This window comes from Nuphar pumila, chromosome 12, assembly GCF_984573655.1.
Source record: "Nuphar pumila chromosome 12, dmNupPumi1.hap1.1, whole genome shotgun sequence".
NCBI classification, from domain to species: domain Eukaryota; kingdom Viridiplantae; phylum Streptophyta; class Magnoliopsida; order Nymphaeales; family Nymphaeaceae; genus Nuphar; species Nuphar pumila.
This window is the reverse complement of record NC_143260.1, coordinates 16,456,083-16,482,237: the sequence shown is the minus strand read 5'-3', so window position 1 is coordinate 16,482,237 and position 26,155 is coordinate 16,456,083. Positions and strand designations below refer to the sequence as shown.

Sequence of the window (26,155 nt, the reverse complement as noted above, 5' to 3'; positions counted from 1 at the left end):
ACGGTTGATTTAATAGAAATTAATCTTTTGATAGTGTTCTTTAACAAAAAAAAACATGATTTTCAATTTATTTTGACAGTGTTCTTTAACAAAAAAAAAACCATGTTTTTATTAATGGTTATTGATTTTTTAACCAGCAAAAGGTCCCGCACATAAGTCGGATTCTGTCTATTCAAATGCCGATCTTCACTAAATGGATGATGTAAATCACATACACATGGTCCAATTTGATGAAAACAACTTGCATCGGTGAGGTCCTAATCACAAAAATGGCGATATGGATGACTGGAACCTAAATCTGGTTATGGGTGCCATGCAAAACACTATGCTTGCTTCACTAAATGGAGGAAAAGAGGGATTGAAAGTGTGTTGTAGCCTGACCACGGGCAGGCCGATGCCATGAAGGTCCTCAGAATGATGAAACCAGATGGTACCATCAACTTGATGGCCATCTTCTTCTCCGGCCAGGGAGGCTGCTTCTAGAAGAGCATGTCAGATCTATCACGCACAACCAAAATTTCTTCTGACAATGGGTGGGCAAAAAATTTCTGGCTCCGCCACTGGTCCAGATAAATGGATCGTCCTTCAAGACCATAGCATTGTCCCCGAGACCCGAAATTTGCCCACCCAACGAAAAACTTCTGGCTCCGCCACTGGGTCATACCCGGCAAAACCATATTTTTTATCATTTTTATATTGAAAATTTGTAGTCTTAATCAAAACTCGGGTCAGGTATAAAATTTCATAAACCATACCCGGGTCCATGTATTAATCAGACCTTCAGATCCGGACCCAGGTCTTAATCGGATCTTCTTATTTATCACTATACTCGAACCTTACATGATTTGGTTCTGATCGGTTAGTGATGAATCCGGTCACCCTGGCACACGGGCCATTATCACTTTTCATATTTCTTGTTTTTTTTTTTGAAAAATTTACTAAAACAGCTTAAGTTTTAGCCTAAAACACGCCTAACTTTTAAGATATTACAAATACACGTCTAATTAACAAAATAATTCTCAAAAATCCCTTACTACGGTCAATCCTTGGTTAGACTAAAGAAAATTACCCAGTTACCCTCTTGTATTTCTTTCACTTTACAAACCCTTGTTTTTATTTTTATTTTACTTTTTTTTAAAGAATTTTTTCTTTGAAGATTTTTTATTTAAGTTTTTTGTTTGCACATTTTCACTTTTTTCTTGTGTCTTGTCGATTAGCGAAGTCACGCGAGGTTTGAAACCGCTACCTGCTGCTGCTACCCGATAGAAAAGTTAAAAAGTTGAAAAGGGGGAGGGAAGCCAACCGTCAAGAAAGCCAGAGAGAGAGAGAGAGAGGTGATCATAGCAAACGATGGAGGAGGGTCCGACGAGGATCATGGTGGGTGTGAACGAGTCGACGGTGAAGGGTTACCCGCACCCTTCCATCAGCTGCAGGAACGCCTTCGACTGGCTCCTCAACAAGCTCATCCGCCCACCCAACCCTTCTTCCCCCTTCAAGCTCCTCTTCCTCCACGTCCAAGTCCCCGACGAAGATGGTAACGTCCAAACTACCAATCCTATCCATTCGATCCCTCCCCACCTTCTCTATCCTTTCCATTTCCTTCCTTTTTCTTCTTTTCTTGGACGTTCTTGTTTAGTTTGTTTGTTTGTTTGCTCTCTCTCTCTCTCTCTCTCTATATATATATATATATATATGCTTGTGTTATTTTCTAAATCTTGTTGATTTATATGGAACTATTGTTGTTGGTGTCATTTTAATTCGAATATTCTTTGCTTTGCGGTTCTTGGTGTTTATGGTCTATATAGGAAAGTCGATTTCTTGTTTGTTTAACAAGGATTTTGCTCAAGTCACTAGCAAAACAGTAAGCCACTAGCCTTGTTCTTTGAAAATCTTTGAGTGGTGCTAAATATTGTGGGTCGTCGTTGTGATATTCAGAGTGTTGTTTTATTAGTTCTTGAATCGTGGTTATGTATGTTGTTTGTATCGTTTCTGTTGCATTTTTCATTTTGGTAGTTTCTTGGCCTTGGTAATTTGGCATTTTCTTGATATTTTGATGATTTTTGGTGACTCGTTCTATATCGTCTACTTTTGAAAGATTTCCCGGAAAGTGCAACTTCAATTGCAATGCACAAATAGATAACTGATTCCATGTTCTGAAATTGTAAGCATTATGTTCATTCTTGATCTGGAGGTCCTTGGTATATTACATGCATGCTTTTCCTCTATTTGATCATTGCAGAGAATCATGTAGGTTGTGTAAGGTTGTACGTTGGTAAATCTTAAAAGCAAAGGCAATTATCAAGTGTTTTCAGTGCGTGTTAGACAGGTTTTTGTTTTCTTGTTTGAGAATAAGGATTAGAAGTTAAAGGTTGTGACCTTTTGCAATATACGAAAGATGTGCATGTATGGTCTTACTGATTTCAGAAGAATGGCTTTCTGAATATACTAAAATAGTTGCTGAATAGATTTCAGTGTTTGAACTTTATGGGGTCAGGGAACTGCATTGAAGCCGTTTCCCTCACATTAACCTGGAAATTTATAGAATAATGACTAATATTTCAGATATTTTGACAATATCACATTTTTAACACAATATTTTTCAATGGCCGATATTATGGTGAGAAAGCAATATTTAAAAAAAAAATCTCCTTTTTTCAAAATATCACATTTATAATGTGATTTCAACACATAAAAAAACATTTGTGCAATATGTTTACTATATGTGCCTGCCTGTAGTTTATGTTTGATTTTTCTGAGAAAAATCTGATTTGTAAAAGTGTCACGAGATTTTTCCATTTCCAAGATTTGTGACTATGCTTTAGGGTTCAGTACTGGGGTCATGCTGATAGACTTGGCTGTATCTCTATGTTATTCTCTTTCTGTTTGTCCGCATGTATTGACCTTCCTTAATCCATAATCCATATTATACTTGGGATCCTCCTCATCTATGATTCAGTGGCTTGACTCCCTTGTTTTGAATTTCACTACACTTGAGGCAAATCACTGTGATGTAGTAAAACTTCAGTTTTAATTTGAAGAAGGGTGGCTGTATTGATTATGTCACAGGCTAGCATGGCCATTTTGATTTGGTATCTTTTACAAGTCAACTTCTCTTTGATTCTTCATGATTTTTTTTTATACCTGATATAGTGTAATTTGCTTGGTGTAATTTTCTTAACTTTATTTTGTAGCTTCTTATGTTTGATACCTTGTAATTGAAATTAAATACTTGCTGACTGGGTATGTGTTATTTGTTATAACTAGGGTTCAATGACATGGATAGCATCTATGCATCACCAGAAGACTTCCGAGATATTAGGCGAAGGGACAAAATTAGAGGGCTTCAATTATTGGAGTACTTTGTTTCACGCTGCCATGAACTTGGAGTAGGAAAACACCTTGTTTGACTGATGAATTTATTTACTTTGTTTCTATTATATACTAATGATAAGTTTGATAACTTTTTATATGACCTTCATTACTTGAAGGTTCCTTGTGAAGCATGGATAAAGCAAGGCGATCCAAAGGAGGTTATTTGCAGTGAAGTGAAGCGTGTTCAACCAGATATTCTTGTTGTTGGGAGTCGTGGACTAGGTCCATTCCAAAGGTAATTTCAACCAACAAGTTCCACATGCAGTTTCTGATAAAAGTTTATATATATATATATATATATATATATATATATATATATATATATATATATATATATATATATATATATATATATATATATATATATATATATATATATATATATATATATATATATATATATATATATATATAACCTCCCCAATGGAAACCCTCCCAAACCTCCCCAATGGAAAATTTTTGGTGTTTTTTTCAAAATTCTGAATGTACAGATGTCAGATGTGTTCAGCATGATTGATTTACTATAAATCGACACTTGGATCATGAATTTTGGATAGGAAAAATGGTATTTGGAGCCTCAAAAATTTATGAAAATTGTATGCCATTGATTTTGAAACTTATAAAAACCTATCCATGCATTGGAATCAAATGCTCCAAGAACTGATTCATATAGAAACAAGCATATAGGTCACATTTGTACCGTCGGAATTTCTTAAAAAACACCAAAAATCCAATAAAACCTCCATTGGGGAGGTTTGGGAGGGTTTTCCATTGGGGAGGTTTTCATTTCCCTATATATAATATAGTTGCAAATTTGCAATAATTAATCTATCATGTTAGAAATAGGTAAATTGTGGGGCTTATTGTTCTTTATAAGATGGCTTATTTTTTTTGCTCCCTTTGTTTTTAAATTTGTCATTGTGCTTTGAATTGACTAGCTGGCACAGCATCCCTGGTGAGATTCAACCCCAAGATAGCTCAGTCTAAGATATTTCCATTGCATGCTTGGGCTTATTTTGTAATTTGGCTAGTATTTTACTTGACGAGATATAGATCTATTGTATGGTAAGTGTCTAACTTTAGATTGCTATACAGAGTTTTTGAACTCTATTTCCCTGCCATATCATGCATTCTTTTAGCGAATACTCTAAAATGCTCTTAGTGGAAGGTAGTCATGTGGATGGTCCTAGCTGTCTAAGGGTTTAAGTTGCATGAATATTGCTTGGTTGAGGTAAATGTTAGCCAATTGGCAATCACCTAGGATGATTATGCTCTTCTTGATTGTGCATGTTTTTTGGATGGTTGATGACCCTAGCAATGGTTGCATGGACTATGTGTATTGAACATTTCCTTCCACTCTCAGACGTGGAAAACATCATGTTTAAGCAAAGGCCCAGATATCCTGTAAACTATGAATAAAAAACAGAAAGGAGGGAGAAGGGGAGGACATAACTCCCCTTTTTTCTGAGAATTCATAAATCCCTAATTCGTAAAAATTTGTGAATGACTCCGCACATCATTTTGGGTCATTTTCATTGCCAATCACACATGGAGGATTATTTAGCAATGATAAATACAGATACCAATTCACTTTTCAGAGCAGCGCACACAAAACCAATATTTTATTCGATTTTATGATTTCTTCACATTTTCATTATTTTTGTTTAGAAGATTTTATGATTTCTTTTCTGTTGCTGCAAATAAGAGGGATCTGACTTGGAGTTTGTAACATATTTATGCATAAACAACAAACACCATAACTTATAAAACTGCCAGGGATTAATATTCATCACCCAGCAAGCTAAGTTGGTCACCACTCACCAACCATTATATATCAAGGGTAAAATGAAGAAGTAAAACAAAGAACTAATGATTAGCCAAGTCAAATGGTTAGATGTCTTTTTGGTGTCTTGAGGTAATGATAGTGATCTATGTCACATAGTTGTGGGTGCGGGTTCAGGGACGGGTGCGAGGAGGATATATATATATATATATATATATATATATATATATATATATATAATTTTTAACGATTTTAAGTTAACACTAATGAAATAAAAACAATTATCATATCATCAATTCATGCAATAAATCATATTAACAATCTATAATTGTTATTCCTCATCAATTAAAATAACACCACAATTAAATCAACCTAAATATATTATGGCTACGCTAAGTGAGACGAACCTAGTAGGACTGGGTTCGGCCCTTGTGCGAATGAGGGGAGGAGGAAGAGAAGAAAAAAGAAGAAAGAGAGGAGGAGGAGGAGGAGAAGAAGAAAGACAAAAGGACGAGAAGGAAGAAAAAGTAGAAGAAGAGGAGGAACAAAGAGAGAGAGAGAGAGAGAGAGAGAGAGAGAGAGAGAGAGAGAGAGAGAGAGAGAGAGATGTACCTAAGTTGCCTTCGTCGTCACCATCGGAAGAGGAAGAGGAGGAGGAGCTAGGGAGGGGGCCCTTTGTTGTCGCTGCCATCGGAAGAGGAGGGGAGGAAGAGTCGAAGAGGGGGCCCTTCGTCATCACCGTCGCCGCCGTCAGAAGAGGAGGAGGAGTCGAGGAAGGGAGGGGAGGAGTACAAGGAGTAGGAGGAGGCGGAGGAGGGGAGGGGATGGGGAGGAGGGGGGAGGGGTTGGGATGGCACGATTGTGCCCTAACCCCCCCTCCAACGCCGCACCCGCACACACACCCGCGTCGCGTTGACGAGGGTGCAGTGGCCCTTTTAAAGAGTCCATGTGACATAGATCGCGTTGACGAGGATGCAGCGGCCCTTTTAAAGAGTCCATGTGACATAGATAGAGTGATGATGTTCAACTTGTGTATACTTAAAAACTTGTAGCAGTGGATCAAAAAGAATATAATTAAAGTGAGGTTAAAAAATAAAATAAGAAGGAAAATAAAGTGAAAAGCTAAATAATCTGCCATTGAAAACCCTTACAAAAGGAAGTCCAATATATAACCTGTGTACTAGAATAAAACATGGAAGAAAAACAGGAATTAAATTTATGACTTCCTCATGCAAGCCCACAGAAATACTGCCATATAGAACACTGGTTTTCATGTTAAAACATTCTAAAGAAAATGTATAAATTTTAGTTTGATTTTCTAATGAGCCAAAATGTATATCAGAAGTTCTATTCAATATTCTTAAATGTGCATAATTGTTAGTGTATTTTTTTATAATAGTATTTGATTTATTTAAACTTTCACAAGCTCTTAATGAGCTGGCTTTAAGCTTGAGCTTGTATCACTAGACACTTAAATGCACAAGCTCAGGTACCTCATTGCCTACCCTCACTTTTCTTGAGTACATCCATGAGCACCAACAGCATATAAAATCCATGTGACTGTTTAAGATGCTTGTTTTAGACAATAGTTTATTTTAAATTGATATATCTTTCTATGAGACAAGCATATTAAATCCATAAGACCATGATTGAGATGCTTGCTGTAGACCACAGTTTACTTTATATAAACAATTTTGTACATGATTGTGTTCAGTGTATCCCATGGAGTAGGGATGCAAACAGCGAGGATTCAGTTCAGATGTGGGTATTACGAGATCTAACTAATCATATGTGTCCTTGTCAGAGTTGCATTCGGATGCGGACTTGAATAGGAAATAACTGAAACTAAATCTGAATCTGACTGTGAGGATAATGAATGAAATCTGCTTAAATATGTGTCATGTTGGATCCTGCCATTAATGTCTATTAACAATGTTGTTTCCACATATTATCACTAGCGTGGAAGCTGTTGGTTTGACAGCATAGGATCAGATATATTAACTCAATGTGTTTCTATTATGGGAGGATCGAGGAGATGGCCAAGTAATTTGACATACAGCAGCCAACACAACAGTGAATGAGAAGAACCATTTCGTGGTTGTAGTTTTATTCTAAACTATGTGGAGTCGTCAATGGTGTCAAGTTCCTAGGACCAGTGTTTTAGAATCCAGTGACTCAGGACTCGACTCGGCATTGCCTGACTCGTGACTACTCGGAGAGTAAATTCATTTACTTGGCTGGGTCATGTTAACTTTTAATTTTATTAATCAAATAGATATATAGGTAATTACGTATATAATTATATTTGATATACAGTTGCATAAGTATAAATACATAATGCAAAATATATACATTGTAAACTCATGCAATATATAAATAAATACATAAATAATGTACATATACATATGACTCAACTGAGTCATAAGTTGACCCTAGCGAGTCATCACCAAGTCATATGAAAACTTGGCTGACTCGGTTCTTGTGGAAAACCTAGTCATCCAATTTTTTGACCAGGTAGATGGCCGAGCTGAGCCAACAGACTCACTGAGTTGACTCGGCAATTTTTTAAACATTACCTTAGACTTTGGCATACTTCATGCATCCTTTAGTCAACTAAATCTACACCATAATTCGACAAAGGATCTATGGGCAGCAAAATAAATATATAACACCTATTCAATAGAATCCCCCACTCCAAGGCCAATGATGCTTAGATTGTAGAGTTGTGCATCATGTTACAAGTGATCCAGGTAAGCCTCTTCATGTTGGGTCATATTATATTCTAAGCAGAGTCACAGATATAGGCGATATTTTGAAAATATCTCTATAAATCTATGTCACAGGGATTCTCCTAGACAGGTGCCGCACCCGCGTCGATGCGACGCGGGTGCGCGTGCGGCACCCGGTGCGGTCAACCCAACCCTGGGTGCGGTCAACACACCCAGGGTCATTTTGGTCCATTTTTTGGATTAAAAAAAATCTGCTTTGGAAAATAAAAAAAAGAGACCCTTGCTTTAAATTCATTTAAAATGCATTGAACAACATTATTTTCAAGTGAATAAATTCTCATTAAACTCTCTCTCTCTCATTTAATAGTAATAAAACTTCCTCTCATCCACCAAAAACATAAAACGAGTTTCTCAACAAGGCAGCTTTGGAAAGTGTTGATAATAGAAAACGGTTTCCTAAAATCTATCTTGGAAATTAAAAGCTTTCATTGAGAATAGGAAAGGTCTCCTAAAGTCCAACGTGTAAATTAAACCCATATTTTGAAGTTTTAAATGATTTTATTTAGATTCTTGGAAATTAAAAGCTTTCACTGAGAATAGGAAAGGTCTCCGAAAGTCCAACGTGTAAATTAAACCCATATTTTGAAGTTTTAAATGATTTTATTTAGAAGTTTCAATTTTGGACCCCCCTTCTATATATATATATATATATATATATATATATATATATTTTCCGCGCCCCCGCACCCAAGGTTTTTGAAAGTGCCGCACCCGCACCCATGTGACATAGCTATAAATTCATAAAACATATAAAAGTTCAAAATACTGTGATATTTTAAAAATATAAAAAATTTGCAATAATATCACAAAATTATCAGTTACTTTTTCTTTTTTACTTCGTTTCTATATGTTTTTCTTCTTTCCTTTAGTTTTTTTACTTATTTCTTTTATTATAGGTGTATTTTATTGCTTATTTTTGTTATTTTTATTTTTTTATAGTTTTTTATGCATCAAGTATTTCCCAAGATTTTTCTGAGATATATCAACTAAACCTGTACTATCGCGAGAATTTGCCTTGCTGAGACTGATGTTTGTGACTATGATTCTAAGTGAAGTGGTCACTTATGATAGAAAACATCTATTCATCACACATGTAGGGATAATTGTAATTTGTACAAGATGTTCTCTTCAATTGTCTAATACGCTTCCTATTTCTAGTATTAAAAAATTGATTTTGATGTCCTGACTGATGGATTAAACAAACTCTTACAAACACATCTTCTCTATATTCTATTTATATGAAGGTGTGGAAACCTTTATATTTTGAATGAAGCTTGGTTGTGTTCCAATTCATTGTCTTCTTGTCTACTACTCTTGTTAGATGTGGAAAAATCTAATAGAGACTAAGTTTTTGCATTTGCTTAGTCATTGTAACTCAAGTTATTTAGATACTTTAGTAGTAAAGACCTTGTTTCTTTTGAAAACAAGATTTGTGATCCTTCTTTTATTTGTTCCAGTTGTTTCTTCATTTTTTATTGTACCCTTTTTTACTTGAATCTTCTTTCTGAAATCCAAGGGTAAGTCCTTTCTCGGGTCAAAAGTTCATTCTTGTGTTGAAACTCCATTCTCTTGTAAGATTCTGACCTATGAAGTGATGGTGGTGATGAATATATATGTAGTTATTTTTACCAAATACTTGCATGAGTTGTCTTTTCCTAAGACATCTCAACAAAATGGCATTGTGGAAAGGAAACATTGACACATAATAAAGGCAACAATCACTATAACTGGTGGTGTAAAATTGAGAATAAATATATGAAGTGAAGCTTTTACACTACAGTGAATCTCATTAATCATATGGCTTTGATTGTTTTGCATTGGGATATCTCTTTATCTTTGTTGCATGGTAAACATCCTAACTATCATCTTTCACAACCCAAATGTTTCTAGTCCACCCCAATATTACCTGTTCCCAAAGCAAGAATTAGTCAGTTCATCAGCTATGATGATGAATATAATAGTTATCAATGCTATCAATGCTAAGATTTAGAGGCAAAATGTGTTCTCATATCCATGCATGCCTCCTTTTCATTAAGATGTGGGCGTCAGTCCAATGATACGAGTGACTCCACTGAAGATCTCACATTTCACACCTTTTGGCCATCTAGAATTGATTGCAGTGTTGCTGAGCAGGATCCTCATGATACCACAGCTAATGATGATTGTAATGCTCTGCAGCCCGATGATAACTACTATTTTCAACTACATATTGATATAATTGAAATTAGTCAGCCCCAAAATACTATCATACTAGTTGGTCACTCACAAAAAGTATTAAGTCAACCATTTTTAGCTGTTCTACCATTTCTGTCACGTGTACGAAGACCTCTGACCCGACTGCACTTGATATGCATATTTCTAATGATGAATGGCTGCAAAGTGTGAGCCCATCTATGCGAGTAGAAGGCAGCTGTGATACTCTCATATTTATGGAGCAACATCTACCACAACACAAATCCAATAGAATCTAGCATGTGTTGGAAGGATGCTTGAGTCACAGGATGTTCTCCTTGGCCTGCAAACTCATTTATTTTTAACTAGAGTAAGCCTATGTTTCTAGTGAAAATGAGTTATGTTGTTGGCGAAAATGTGTAATCCTCATGGACGATACACCATGAACTAAAGTTCCCTAGGGAAATAAAAAAAAAACTTGCATGATAGACTTTTACTTTTGATGGGATTGAAGGAGATAACTGGATGGTTGGTTACAAAACTGAGGGGTCTCACGCAATGTTGCCAGTATTGATACAAATCAGCCTGAATCAGCCAATACGCATCAAATCAACTGATTCAATCCCGATTCACCTCGAATCAAGCTGAATTGGACTGAATTGCCAATCGGGGTTGAATTGGCCCTTATTTTATTTTATTTTTAAATATTTCTTAGTTTTTAATGTTTTTTAAACTAAAAAAGTAAAAGTGACTGATTCGGCTTGATTCAGTTCTACTCTGAATCGATTTGAAAAATGATGCAGCCTGAAGCCGATATTGTCAACATTGGTCTCAGGTTGAATCCCTCAGGGTCATTCCCCAGCTTGCTTTTCCAAAAGATACTTTCAACAATATGTTACCAATGCTTTGTCATAAAAAGTTTTCAACAGTCTGTAGCTAAGGACTGCCAAAAGAAAATCATTTTTCCTTCAGAAAATTCAAAATTTTGAAGAAATAGGTGGAGCCTCCTACATTTTTAAGGAAAGTTGTTATCTCACTGAAAAAACCTTGTCCACCAGGTCACACCAACCCAGACTGTATTGTTGCCTAGGCTTAGGTATTGCTAGGTCTCAGGTTGTATTCTGCTTGAGCCAAAGATTTGCCTATTTAGGTGAGGTCCCATTTTGCTTGCCTAGTGCCTAATCCTGTACATACCATAAAAGTTATGGCTTTAGGACAAGGCATTATAGTAATTCTCTGTGCTATTGGTTGAGAAGCATGATCCATGGATTTTTTTCTCCTATAATTTGTATAGATAGGTTGGAAAGTTGGTATAGATGCAATTCCTTATGATGTTAATAAACTTGATAAATTTAAAGTTATGAATGTGATTTTCTTTTAATGTGAGTTCATCTTCATCTGTTTATCATGTTGCAATCTTGTGCATATGTGTGTATGATTAGGTATGGTTCTATTCATAGGCAATTTTCTTAATGTGTGGTACATTATTTATTTTCCATGCATGTCGATGAACAAGGGTATGTAGTTTTGTTTGTATAATACAATGGAACTTATGAATTGGTTGAAATCGTGGATTATAACCACGATATGATTTCTTTTATGAAATTTTATTTTTGGTTAATTTAGTTTATTGGCGCCAAGCACCACCTAAACTAGGCTAGGCTGACTTTCACAATCTGCCAAAAGAAGAGTATTCTAGCTTGTGCATTTTTTTCCTTTGTTTTCTCTTGAATCTGGTCAAACAAGGATTTTGACCCTCACAGACCAGCTATCCAATCAAGTTACATGCACCTTATTTGAGGTAGTCTTCAAGGCAAGTGTTTCAACCATATGAAGCACATCAAGAAAAAACAATGCAGGGCTTGCAAGATGTGGGAGTAAAGATTGTGCAAATAATTCCTATTGGACTTGAGTTAGCATGAGGATATGTATGTAGGTGATAATAACATTGTGTCCAGTGGATTGAAGAATGAAGGTAGCGTGCAAACAACAGACTAGAAATTGTGATATTGCTGGTTGTTAGGTGAGCTTGTAATCAAGGTTGTAATTATCGTATCGGTCAGTCTGGCCCAAAATAAGATACATATCATATCGTATTGTACTGTAAAAAACCACAAATTTTGAAAAAAATTAAAAAATCTAAAAAAATCAGAAAAAATAGAAACAATTTTAAAAAATCATAATGTTGAGAAGCCCGTGTATAAATGTTTAGTTATACACTGCCGGTTCCAAGCCCGGATAAAGGAGGAGGGTTGCGGTAGGCCTGTGACAGCCAACATAAAAAAAACTTAGTCATACCCTATGAATATGAACCAATATGAGAATTTCGTTGGGGCGTTCCCTATTGAGCGACGCACTGTACTCTATAGGCCCGGAGGCAGTGATAAATGGGCAAGGGTTGCTAGGTCGTCGCTCAGAAGCGACGCGTCACACTGGCGCCCGGGTGTGGTGTCAAATAGGCAAGGGTTCCCTCATTTTGTTGGACGGGTGGGGGTAAAGAAGTTAGTCCAAGATCATAAAATTAGGTTAGCCACTTGGAACATAGGGTCTTTAACTGGTAAGTTGGTAGAGTTAGTAGAGGTTATGCGTATGAGAAAGATTGATATTGTATGTCTACAAGAGACCAAATGGGTAGGTGAGAAAGCAAAAGTGATAAAACCTTGGGGATATAAGATTTGGTATACAAGAATAAATAGGAATAGGAATGGAGTAGGGATTGTTATGAGTCGTGAGTTTATAGATAATGTAGTTGAGGTCCGTAGGAAGGGTGATAGGATTTTACTTATTAAATTAGTATTAGGTACGGATATTATTAATATTATTAGTGTTTATGCACCTCAAGTGGGTTTAGATGATTCCATTAAGCGTCAATTTTGGGAAGATTTAGATGAAGTAGTATAAGGGATATCTTATGGAGAAAGGCTTTTCATCGGCGGTGACCTTAATGGGCATGTAGGCATTAGTAGGGATGGATTTGAGAGTATCCATGGAGGCTATGGTATAGGAGAAAGAAACGAAAGTGGAGAAAGGATTTTAGATTTTGGTTTGTCCTATGATATGATCTTAGCAAACACTTGGTTTAGGAAGAGGGAGTCTCACCTAGTAACATTTAAAAGTGGGGTTAATACGAGTCAGATAGATTTTTTCCTACTTAGAAAGAGAGATAGGGGTTGTTGCATCGATTGTAAGGTTATACCGGGAGAAAGTGTAGCTACACAACATAGAGTCTTAATTTTAGATCTTAGAATTAGACAATGCCGCAAAAGGGATAGACATAGGATAGATCCTAGAATTAAGTGGTGGGCACTGACATGAGCTAAACAAGGAATGTTTGTAGAGCAGGTAGTTAAGGAAGCTGATTGGTGTCTCGAGGAGGATTCATAATCAATGTGGAATAAGATAGCGGGTGGCATGAGAAAGGTGGCTAAGGAGGTATTGGGTGAGTCTAAAGGCGGTGCACCGCTAGGTAAGGATACATCGTGGTGGAACGAGGATGTCAAATTAGCTATTTAGGTTAAAAGAGCGTGTTATAGAAATCTAAGTAAGAGTCGTGATAATGAGAATTTGGAGAAGTATATGATAGCAAAGATGGAAGCAAGAGGGCGAGAAGGATATTTATAGGCTTGCAAAGATGAGAGATAGAAAATCGAGGGATTTGGGTATGGTTAGATGTATCAAAGATGAAACACAAAGGGTTTTAGTCAAAGATGAGGAGATTAAGGAGAGATGAAAAGATTATTTTGATAAGCTATTTAATGAAAGTCATGCTCAGGATCTTGGAGACTTCTCCATTATTTTTCATGAGATGAATCGTGACTTTATGGGCAAGATTCAAAAGAAATAAATTGCAGAGGCTTTGAAGAAAATGAAATCAAGAAGGGCAGTTGACTCAGATGGTATACCTATCGAGGCTTGGAAGTGCTTGGGAGAGAAAGATTTAGAATGGTTGACAAATCTTTTTAACATGATTTGGCGGACAAATAAGATGCCTAATGAGTGGAGGAAGAGTACTTTGCTGCCTCTATATAAGAATAAGGGTGATATACAAGATTGCACAAACTATCGTGGTATAAAACTCATGAGTCATACTATGAAACTTTGGGAGAGGGTGATTGAGTCTAGGTTGTGGAAGGTTGTCATGATATCGGAGAATCAATTTGGTTTTATGCTTGAAAGATCAATTATGGAAGCTATACATCTTCTTAGACAACTTATTGAGAGAAATAGAGAGAGGAACAAAGATTTGCATATGGTTTTTATTGATTTGGAGAAGGCATACGATAGAGTACCTAGGGACGTTCTCTGGTGGACAATGATGAAGAAAGGTGCTTCTCTCAAGTACATTAGTATAATTAAAGATATGTATGAAGGAGTAGTAACCAATGTCCGCACTTGTGGAGGGGTGACAACCAATTTTTCTATAACGGTTGGGTTACATCAAGGATCTGCTTTAAGCCCTTTCCTATTTGCTATAGTGATGGATGAGCTTACGAGATCAATTCAAGAAAATGTGCCATGGTGTATGTTGTTTGCTAATGATATTGTTTTGATTGATGAGTCTAGAGCTGGGGTTAATGCTAAGTTAGAATTATGGAGAAAAAGCAAGAGGTTTTAAGTTGAGTAAGAGTAAGACATAATATATGGAATGCCAATTTAGTAAGCAACGAAGTAGTGATGGGAGTGTAGTGAAGCTTGGTGAACAAGAAATACCGGTGCATGATTGTTTCAAGTATTTGGGATCTATCATTCAAAAGTATGGAGAAATTGATGGAGATGTAAATCATAGGATAAAGGTTGGGTGGATGAAATGAAAAAGTGCAACTGGAGTGTTGTGCGATCGTAGAATGCCATTGCGGTTGAAGGGAAAGTTTTATAGGACGACTATTAGGCCCGCTTTATTATATGGTACAGAATGTTGGGCTGCCAAGAGACATCATATTCAAAAAATGAGTTTAGCTGAGATGCGTATGCTGAGATGCATGTGTGGAAATACAATAAAAGACAAGATTCGGAACGAGGAGATATGAAAAAAGGTAGGTGTTGCTCCCATTGAAAATAAGATGAGAGAGAATCGTTTACGGTGGTTTGGACATATTCGGCGAAGGCCTAATGATGCTCCAGTTAAAAGGATGGAGAAATGAGAACATATATTAGTTAAAAGAGGTCGGGGTTGGCCTAGGAAGACATGGACGGAGGTGATAGAAAAGGATATGAGTGCTTTGAACCTCACCGAGGACATGACATTGAATAGAAATGATGGGAGGAGAAGGATTCATGTGGAAGACCCAGAATGATTTTCTTTTTTGGTTCATATCGCCGACCCCAATTGTTTTGGGATGAAGGCGTAGTTGTTGTTGTTGTTGTATAATGTTGAGAAGCAGAAGTGGGTCGGGTCCCTGGTATTTAATTATTATTCTTAAGGGTATTATTGTACATTCTTTGTTGCTGGCTAATCTCTCTATTTAAGTGAGATTAGCCCTAATGAGAAATAACGATTTCTATTCTTCTCTCTCTCTCTCTCTTCTTCTCTCCCTCTTGTTTACTTGAAAACCCTAGCCGCCAACTTCAACATGGTATCAGAGCAGGTTGCAGATCTGGGTGTGTGATCTGATCAAGTTCCTCCTCAAATAGGTTTACGCGTCAGAGGGATTGCAGATCTGGGCGTCATCTTTGTTCTTGGTGTGTCGTAGAGGATAGATTTGCTATCGACATCGGAGTGGAGGCCAGTCGATGAATGCAAGCATGTGATCTTTGCGTCGTGGTTATCGGGTATGTAAACCAAGATTGCAGTCGCTGCTTGGAGTCGATCTGGTGAGGTATGATACAGTTTTAATTGTGTGTGTTCAGATCTGGGTATCGATCTGAGGGTGAATGACACAGTTTTTTATGATTCAAGTCTGCGTTCAGTTTTGGGTGATTATAAACTTCTTGTCATGGTTGTGGGTTTCATGCTGCGTGTCATAGCCTTTCCCTTTGTGATCTAAATCAGATCTGTTAAGTCGATGAAAGTGTTTGTGGGTGGTGTTTTAAATAAGACAATGGAAGTTGTCGATCGTGTGGAAAGTCAGATCTGACCAGCGTCTCTTAAATCTGATCAGACCTATTACTGTTGAAGTTACTGCTTCTCAACACATAACACACAAAACAATGATGAAATGTACAAAATGCAACCATAAAATCGGTTTTCACTCATTACTCGAGTGCCCCATTGCCATGACGGATCATTTGATGCCATCTTCTCTTTAGAAAACTCAATAAGAAGCAATGAATAGGGTTTTTTCACTTTCACCCCTTTCCTTTAGTGGAAAAATGGTGGAAATGCACTCTCGATGAAATCACAAAAACCCTCTCCCTTGCGCACGGATCGGCCCCCAAATCGCTTTCACGATTCCTAGGGTGTGTGGATACCTCTCTAACGGCCTCTACACAAATGAGAGAATCGGTCGTCAAGAGGTCTTTAAAGCCAAAAAAGAAAAAATTATGATTCAAGCCTTTTTAAAGTGTGCCAAAGGTGTTTCATACGATACACCCTATATTCTATGTCATATGGGTGCGGGTGCGGGTGCGGGGATGCGGCACTTCCAAAAAACCCGGGTGCGGGGGTGCGGCAGGGGCAAAAATGTAAATTATATATATATATAATTTTAAAGTTTTAACAGTTTAATATTTAACAGTAAACATTGTCATAAACTCATAATATGATTCATCATGCATGCAGTATATCAACCTAAATATCAAATTATCAATCAAATAAGTAAAGCAATTACATAAATCGACCTAAATATCAATCAAATAAGTATTGTATAAAAGAACTAAATTACATACCAAAGTATATCCTGATGAAGTAATGGATTTTAATAATTTTCTTCTTCATCATCAAATGCATCATTAGAAGGAATACTGAGCTCAGCTAAATCCATGTTTGTTACATTGAATTCATGTTCTCCCTCGAAGTCACACTCTTCTGGGTTTACATCCCAAAATTTGGATGTTCCTTGTCTGCGTTATAAACCCAATTTGAAAATGATAAATACAATACAAGTATATTTAAATGAAAACTAAGAAATAATCAAATAACTAAGAGAGCAAATTAGTACCTGTATTCATCATTGCTTCGCGAAAGTAATCGAAGATTTGAATAAACATATACTAAATCCTCTGCACGCTTGTTGGTGAGTTTGTTTCTCTTCATGTTGTGGATTTGAGAATATGTGCTCCAATTTCTTTCACAACAAGATGAACTAGCAGGCTGCGATAGCAATCTTAATGCAAGACGTTGCAGAAGAGGTGTTTCTGATCCAATTGTTGACCACCATGTGATAGGATCTATATTATCTTCTTCTCTCGCGAATAATGTCGGTCCATATAATCTCGAAGATGAAAATTTTCCAAACTCTTGTGTGACTTGATGTAGAAGATATGCTTCTAGAAAAAGTCTTGTCATACGCATATTTCTATGTCTTGATAGTTCTAGGTCTAAATTTGGAGGGACACGACAAATACCACCAGCCCGCCACTTATTTGCGTAATATTTTAGATTAAGAGAATGTGCCATGCAATACAAAGGAGTGTTGCTCTTATCCCATCTTCTGACTAAAATTGAATGAATATGATTAAAAAAAACTGAATTATCCAATGTATGGTTTTTTTCTTCATGCATAAAAACTATAGCTTGTATTTTTTCAATCATATTATCCCACATTTCATAAACTCTGTGAAGCATGGGCTCATCCTTATCAACTTCTCTTAATATTTCCCAAATAGGTTGCGTAAATTAAATGAAGTATACCACTCTATCTCAAAACTCATCATCAAGAATGAATTTCTTAATTTCTTGAGCCTTGATATCATCATCAGCACGATAGAATGTCCAATTTTCATCAGTCACCATGTTAAAGCATTTTTCACTTTTTTAATCCTCTTCATCATCACAATGATGGACGCAAAACGTGTTTAAACGACCTTCAACAATTTCAAATTAGAATGCCTATTAAATATAGCATAGCACGATGGTGGTTAACAACAAAATTCCTAATGCTTTTGACATTTCTTTCTAAATCTTCAATCCATGAACATAAAGCATATGCTTGTGAATTTTCTTCTTCTTTGGGGTTGCAGATGCTCTTTAGGGCTAGATTTAAGTTGTGTGCTACACAGGGAGTCCAAAAAATATGAGGGTACTCACTCTCCAAACTCAACGCTGCACTTTTACAAATTGGAGCGTTGTCTGTAATGATTTGTACCACTTTCTGATCACCCACTTCTTTTATCACTTCTATAAACAATCTCTTCAAATACTCTACATTTTTATATTCCCCAGATGCATCAACTGCTTTTAAGAATATTGGGCCACTAAGCTAATAAGCAATGAAATTGATTAATGGACGCCTTTGAATATCTGTCCATCCATCATACACAATAGAAACTTCATTTTGCTCCCATGAATATTTTTTAATCTCTAGCAACCTCTGCACATTTGCCCTCTCTTCTGCAAGAAGTGTGGTTCATATTTTTTCTGAACTTGGAGGCACATAACCACTCAAATTACAATTTGCCAAGGATGTTACTAAATCCTTCCAATAAGGATTTCTAGCCGCATTAAATGGGAGTGAACCAGAATAAAAATACCTCCCAACTTTTGTATCCAATTCTTCTCTTCCATATGTATTGAATGCTGCTTGTATCGTTCCTCTACCTCCTACATTGACTTTTTTTTTTTTCAGCATCTTCTTGGTGGCTTGCAAATGGCACACTGACTGCGGAAGAATCGGCCATTGCTTTTCTCTTCTCATATTCTTCTTGTATTTTCTTGTATTGTCTTCGCATTGCCTCATCAACTTTTCTGCAAGCTGAAATGTCATATCCTGGTATCTTCAACAAATGAGCCTTCACTCTTGTGTAAGACCCAACAAAATCTCTTTCGCAGAGCTTGCATCAAAATCTCTTGTTTCCACCACCTCCTTCTCCAGTTTTTGCAAGTTTATCTACATGTACCCATAGTGGCCCCACATCATCAATCCCACTGCAACTATCAGCAAAACTAGCAGCAAAACTCACATGTTGGGATGAGGATGACACAAGTCCTTTCCCTTTATCCGTCATTTTTATCATGAAAACACAAAAAAAAAAAATACATTAAAATTTTCAAATCAATTCGAAAACACAGGGAGAAGGGGGGGCTCAGCCCCTCCCCTGCCAACCCAACAAGAGAGCGAGAGCGAGGGGGGCTCGACCCCTCCCCTGTTGAAAACAGAGGGAGCATGGGGGGGGGGGGGGCTCAACCCCTACCCTGCCGACCCAAAAAGAGAGCCAGAGGGGGGAGGGGCTCGACCCCTCCCCTGTCGACCCAAAAAAAAGTCAGATGGGGGAGGGGCTCGCCCCCTCCCCTGTCGACCCAAAAAAAGAGCCAGATGGGGGAGGGGCTCGGCCCCTCCCCTGTCGACCCAAAAAAAGAGCCAGATGGGGGAGGGGCTCGACCCCTCCCCTGTCGACCCAAAAAATAAAACAGATGGGGGAGGGGCTCGACCCCTCCCCTGTCGACCCCAAAAAAAAACAGATGCCCCTGTCGACCCAAAAAATAAAACAGACGGGGGAGGGGCTCGGCCCCTCCCCTGTCGACCCAAAAAATAAAACAGATGGGGGAGGGGCTCGACCCCTCCCCTGTCGACCCAAAAAAAAAAAGATGGGGGAGGGGCTCGGCCCCTCCTGTGCCGAAAAACGAGGGAGCAGGGGGGGCTCAACCCCTCCCTTGCCGACCCAACAAGAGACCGAGAGAGGGGGGGGGGGGGGGTGCTCGGCCCCTCCCCTGCCGACCCAAGAAGAGAGTGAGAGAGGGTACATACCTGCGAAAGGAGAGGAGGAGCCTGGGAGGCGGAGCTGGGGCGGCGATGGGTGAGAGCTCGGGGGAGAGAGAGGAGAGATTAGGGCAAAAAAAAAATTGCCCTAATCCTCCTTTTCATCGGGGATTTTTTTTTACGCCCAAATAGTGGACAAAAATAACCCTGGGTGTGTTGACCGCACCCAGGGTCGTGTTGACCGCACCCGCGTTGCGTCGACGCGGGTGCGACATCTGTTTTGCCGAGTCCTTGTGACATAGCCTATATTGTACTAGATGGTACGATACATGCCAGTATTGTATGATATGTACGATACATATACGATACACACTCGTATCACGATACAAGTGTGTATCATATCGTTTTTCTAAAAAGTAACGATACAAACAACATTGCTTGTAATCATCTAAAGGTAAAAAAAGTTTTTTAACTTCATCAAACCTTCAGGCTAGTTGTGCGGAGATTGAGTGTGGTGGTGTTCAAATGAGGATGGTTTATTTTTTAATTTGTTACTCTGAGAAACTGCCCCCAGGACCTAGTCAAGGCCTGCCATACTTGTGGTCACTGTCCTGGCAACATAAAGCTCTGTGGGCTTACCCTTCACCCCCAGGGAGTCACCAAGCTTTGGCTTGTGCAGGGGGTGACGCCCATGGGATTTGAACCTAGACCGCCCACCAAGCGGCCTAGGCCCCATCCCACTGTGCCTAATCCCTTGGGGCTAAGGTTGGTTAATTGTTGCGCATATGTTCTCTAGTATTTCTATTTGCATGTATATATTCTAAAAGTAATTCTATCCACATGTAAAAAGTTTATATAAAGTGAGGCTTTAACCTCTATGGTTTTTTAAAGGGAAGCTAGCAGTGAAAGAAACATGACTGATGATTTTATCTTGAACATTCTAAGTGGCATCAACTATAGGTATAGGTGCTTCGTCTGATATTCTGTATTTGAACTCATTTACAAGGGATTCCGTCATCTGGAGAGTGAAGGTGATTTCTTAATTAACAAATACAATTGTGTGTGAGCTGGTGTGGAAGAGATACTCATAGTTCAACTTCAGAAATTTTATCTGTTTTTAGCAAAATACTAAAATCATTTGACTTGAAATTCCATCGACATCCAATACATAATGACACGTACTTGGACTCACTCAGTTCCACGCCCTAAAAATCAAACCAAGTCCTTTTTTCTCATCTTGTCCTAAGTTGTTGGGTTGCTCACCTAAGTCAATCAAGAACTTTTCTCTGATAACTGCTTGGCAGTACATTTATCTTTTTTTTTTAGGGAAATATAATTCATTCATTGAAAATCGCAGCCAAGAAAGTCAGTAGACGATTAGTCCACTAAGCTTGACAGTACATTTGTCAGATTCATGCAATTCGGTCTCTTTCTGCTCCAGCCAGATGTGCTCTCTTGTGTTCATTCCAGTTGGTAAGGTTACTAGTGAGGAGGAAGCCGAGCATTTTTTCTTAGGAGCAAGCTTGTCTTCAGACCTTTCAATCTGGAGGACATGAACCCATTTGTGTGCAGTACACAAGCGATGGAGGAGGAAGCAGGAGAGTGTTAATTCAGTTGATTTCAATATCTGTTGGAAGTTATTACCTTCTAGGCTCAATGAATAATTTGTTCTTTTTGTTAATTTATTGTGGAATTTTGGTTCAGATATTTTCTAGTAAATACACTTGAAGCAAACTTCTGAAACCATAGTTTGGAAAGAAAGAGGCAGGTTCAAGAAGCATTTGCACAAAGTAGGAAGTCAGCAGCAAGTGTCTGAGAAATGCCCTAACAGGTGAAGTATGAGTTTAAGAAGCATTAGAGGAAGCAAATAATGAATAAGTGGAAGAAGGTAGGAAGTGACATGTAAAAGAGTATTTAAAATGTGTGGTTTCCTAAATGCATTTTTTCAGCCTTTAAACCAAAAACCACCCATTGCTATGTAGGTTTGATAGGGAAAACACAGTCTTCATATTGAAATATAATTTCGCCAACAAGAGCACATTTCCAGTATTGAGTAAGTTCGGTTTTCATATTGGAGGAAGTATGCTTTACCTTTTCTGCAACTGAGCTTCTCCTCTTCCAAAGCATGTAGTTTCACACTCAGTATTATCAATTTAGTATCATATGATACAATACACTATATTGTAGTATCAGTGGGGGAACTGATATGATGAGACGGTTTCCAGAGAAAGATCTGCGAAAAGCTGCTTTGTACAAGGAGCGATCCTTGTTCGCGTTTGAACCTAGGCAAGACACCAACATTGGCCAATACATGGAGGACTTCCTTCAGTATTTTTTTATCTCCCTTATACGAGTGAAGACATCCCTGTCTCATTGGGCCGCTTGGCCGTCAAGTATAGGGAAGCAGAAAACGTAGTGTATTTTCCATTGGCGTACATTGTTCTGTAGTGTATTTTAAAGCCAACTCATGGCAAGTCTATGACCGTCCTTAAAGGAATTCTTCTGGATGGTTGTTTAGGAACTATTAACTCTACTCTAGCTATGTTGTCTCTTGCCTTTGCAAAAAGCCCGTCTTCCACCAAATTCTTAACCTCTTCCATCTGTTGGAGATAGGGGTTCCTGGTTGTTTTAGTACTTATCAACTATTTGATCTTGCCTCCCAGCATGACATGCCATCACTCTTTCATTGTGAACTCTTTTCGCTTGTTTGTTTAGTCGCTAGTTCTTGTCCCCTTTTTATAAGGCTCATATTGTATTCAGTACGATTATCATATCAATATGATATGACTCGTATGATACATGGGTGTATCGTAGGATACGCCCCACATCGTAGGAGTCAACTCTTTTTTTTTTTACTTTTTTAGTGCTGAAAATTTTGCGAAGGACCACTTATGAGGGCCATTTTTTAGCCCCCAAAGGTTATTTTGACCTCAATTTTGCATGTTTTTCCTCCCTAAACCTCTTTCTTAAGCCTAACCACTCTATTTTGATATCAAAATCATCTTAAAAATTAGATCTTTTACTAGATCTGAGTCTTAGAAGTGTGATTTGCCTAAAAAAACACTCATTTACGTCCTACCTAACCTTTTTTGGCTTTTAACCCTAAAGCCCCTCTTTTACCCTAAAACCCTTCATTTCCATCCTACACACTCATTTTTTGTCTTCTAACCCTTAAAACCAGGTCAATGGTGTGATTTACCCTAAATTCGTCCATTTTCATCCTACACACCTTTTTTTACCTCTAACTTTCAAAATCTAGCCCTAGGGGTCTGATTTGTGTGAGATTGAAGTGGCATCAAAACCTAGGTAAGCTCATTTCTTTTGATGTTTTAATTTATTTTTTCTTTTTTGCCTTTAACCCTTTTTTTAATTCTAAATATGTTGTTGATCGTAGTTTTTTTTTTTCTTTTTTTATCTTAAATTACCTATTTTAATATCAAAATTGTGCTCTAGAAGTCGATGGACGGTGGAGGTTGTGGCTCAAATAATATAGCATGGAAATATCACAAACCGGTGGATTTAAGGACACCTTTGAAATATATAATAAAATGTAACTTTTGTGGTTTTGTAATGCATGGTGGATTATATAGATTTAAATGTCACATCGTAGGGCATCACAACTCCACTGCGCGTTTATGTACTCATCTTATTTCCTCTGATGTTCATGTCGAGCTTCTTACGAATCTCATAGAAGATGATAAACAAAAGGCATTAGTACATGCAACATTCATTAAAGTAAAATTGCCAGAAGTTGTTCCTTATTCAAAAAATAAAGATGAACCATCACCATATTAAGCTAGTGAACGTTGCAACAAACGAAGAAAATCATTGAGCTTATATATATATATATATATCTGATTTGACTTTAGTTTGTAACCTTGTATATGATCTTTCTTGATCCTGTCATTGTGTTATGTAAAGTTGTAAACCTTTTAACTTTGGTATTCCATGATATTTTATTTTGATAATTAGATTTAGCAATGGTTGGATGAAATGACCCAGTGTAGTAGTTTTGTAAGATTGCCAACGATTTTGGGCGACATAATGTTTTGAGATATAGATTTTTTCGTTCATTGATTAAAGGAGGTACACATCGCATGAAACACATTGTTTGAGAATTTGGTGCTCTAGTGCGACGATGCATGCGAGCTCCATATGATGCACTTGCTATAATATTTGCCAATCTTTGTGAGATATAGGAGGAGAGAAGTAAGATTACAACAATTGGCATGTGCAAAAGAACTTCATGCACTAGCACAACACAATGTAAAATCTGATTCAGATGAAGAACAACAAGCCCCACAAGCCTCAGCTGCCCCAAACAAGATGCCATTTATGATTATGAACGAGGAATGTTTGACAATGTAGACTATTGATGAGTCTTTGGCCATGGTATCAACCATAGTAACTTTGCAAGGCAAGGTTGTGGATTGTTGTTCTTCTTGATAAGAAAAACATGCCCTTGGGATAGTGGTTTTTTACAAATTTGAACACTTTTGCCGCAACTATTAAACTTGGAGTGTTCTCTTTTCTGGAGAACGGTAAATGCATAGCTAATTATCTTAAATCAGGAATTACCTCTAATAATACTCTTTGAGTTTTGTACAGTATAGTCAGTTAGTAGGGGTGGTACAGTAATTCCAGCTTGCCAGAAAATAAAACAAATCAAAGGATGATATACATGCTTGTTTCAGAGCTGGAAGCAATAAGATTCTGTCTTTAAAGCTATTGCTTCCAAACCAAATAGTTGAGTAATTTATTCTACCCTATTTTATATGGTGTAAAATATATTTAAACTATACTTTATTACTACCTAACAAGCTTATACAGGCTGAGCCGAGCACCTATTTGTTCATGTTCTTTCTGTGCCTATTTTGTGAGTTAAACTTGTGCTCTGCTGCATCCATCATTTTGCTTTAAGACATGATGATCCAAAATGGGGTCCATTTGCAAGACTTGAGGCAAGCAAGACCTTCTTGAGCCTGATGCACTAGGCTTGGGTTGAATGGGACTGACCAATGCGAGGTTCAGCCCAGAGTGGGTCCCACCTATTATCCAGCATTGGTTTCATGCTCCTGAACTTTTTGTTTAAAGCACCTATATCCAGCATTGGTTTCTTGCTCACATGGTCTCACACGATTTTGATATATGAATGTGAATGTGAATGTGAAAAGCATATTTCCTCTTTTCAGGAATGTACCATTAATATCGACGAGGTAATCCAAGAACTTTTTCGTACATGACTATGAAACACAAGCCTTCTTTATGTTGAAAACATGGTTCTAAGGTTGCTTTGTTCAAGTTAGGGGTCTTGATAGGTTGAAAATGTGGTTTTCTCCAAAACCAACTCTCTGAAATTGTTCTCTACTGTCTAGAAGTTGGGTGTGGCTTATCATGAAAACACTGACATCCATATGCATGTATGAGTTCTCTCTGACAGGGTATTTGTTGGAACTGTAAGTGAATTTTGCACAAAGCATGCTGACTGCCCAGTGATTGTGATAAAAAGGAAGGCAGATGAAGCACCACAAGATCCAGTCGACGATTAATTTCTTGCATGGCTTCTGCAGTTTCCCTTTGTAATCCACTCTCATAACATATATTGCATATTACATTACAAACTGGTGTACATACTCAAAACTACTATCAGAAATGTTGCAGTGTTAAGGACTGTTTCTGTCGTTTAGATTGCCCATTGAGGCCTGCTTCTGTCACTTATATTGCCCATTATCAACATTGTTTGCTTTTGTTTGTTTGTGATAAACTGTCTGATTTGGTTTTGGGCATGCTTTCTTTAAGCCTGCTCTCTGTGTGCCAACTCTTGCATGCATGGTGCTTTCATGGCAGTCTGGCATGCGAGTGGCAGCAAACACGTTGCCAGCAAGTGCTGCAAGTGAGATTATCATGGACAGGATGGCAAAAACAAGCCCAAAGGAGCCTTTAGCATGGGGTGTTTCATTCGCAACAGCATGTGGATAAGCTTCATCTGGCAGTGGACGTGGTTGAAATGATACTTGGAGTGACATTGTTGCCTGGTTACCAGAAATTCTGTGGAAGTTTCACCTGAAAACCAGGAAAATAAAAAAGATGCAATGGCTTTTTAGCCTTGTTTGATGCATCAGAACTTAAGGTTTTGTGCTTGTAGTGTAGTGGAAGGCAATTTATGTAGGTGGGAAGGCATGGATGCAAAACGAGGAAGCTGACTGGTAAGGAAATTGGGTGTTTCAATGGCAATCACAAACTTT

At 37.7% G+C, this 26,155-nt stretch overlaps 1 protein-coding gene across 1 annotated transcript; it reads left to right on the top strand.

The window, feature by feature from the left end:
• The first annotated feature begins 1,289 nt into the window (after window positions 1–1,289).
• Window positions 1,290–25,625, top strand: LOC149820135 (universal stress protein A-like protein). Its single transcript, XM_089982006.1, has 4 exons — window positions 1,290–1,534; window positions 3,265–3,386; window positions 3,489–3,607; window positions 25,351–25,625. Exons 1-4 carry the CDS (start codon window positions 1,351–1,353, stop codon window positions 25,457–25,459), a joined length of 534 nt encoding a protein of 177 aa, XP_089838132.1. The 5' UTR covers window positions 1,290–1,350; the 3' UTR covers window positions 25,460–25,625.
• The last annotated feature ends 530 nt before the right edge of the window (window positions 25,626–26,155 follow it).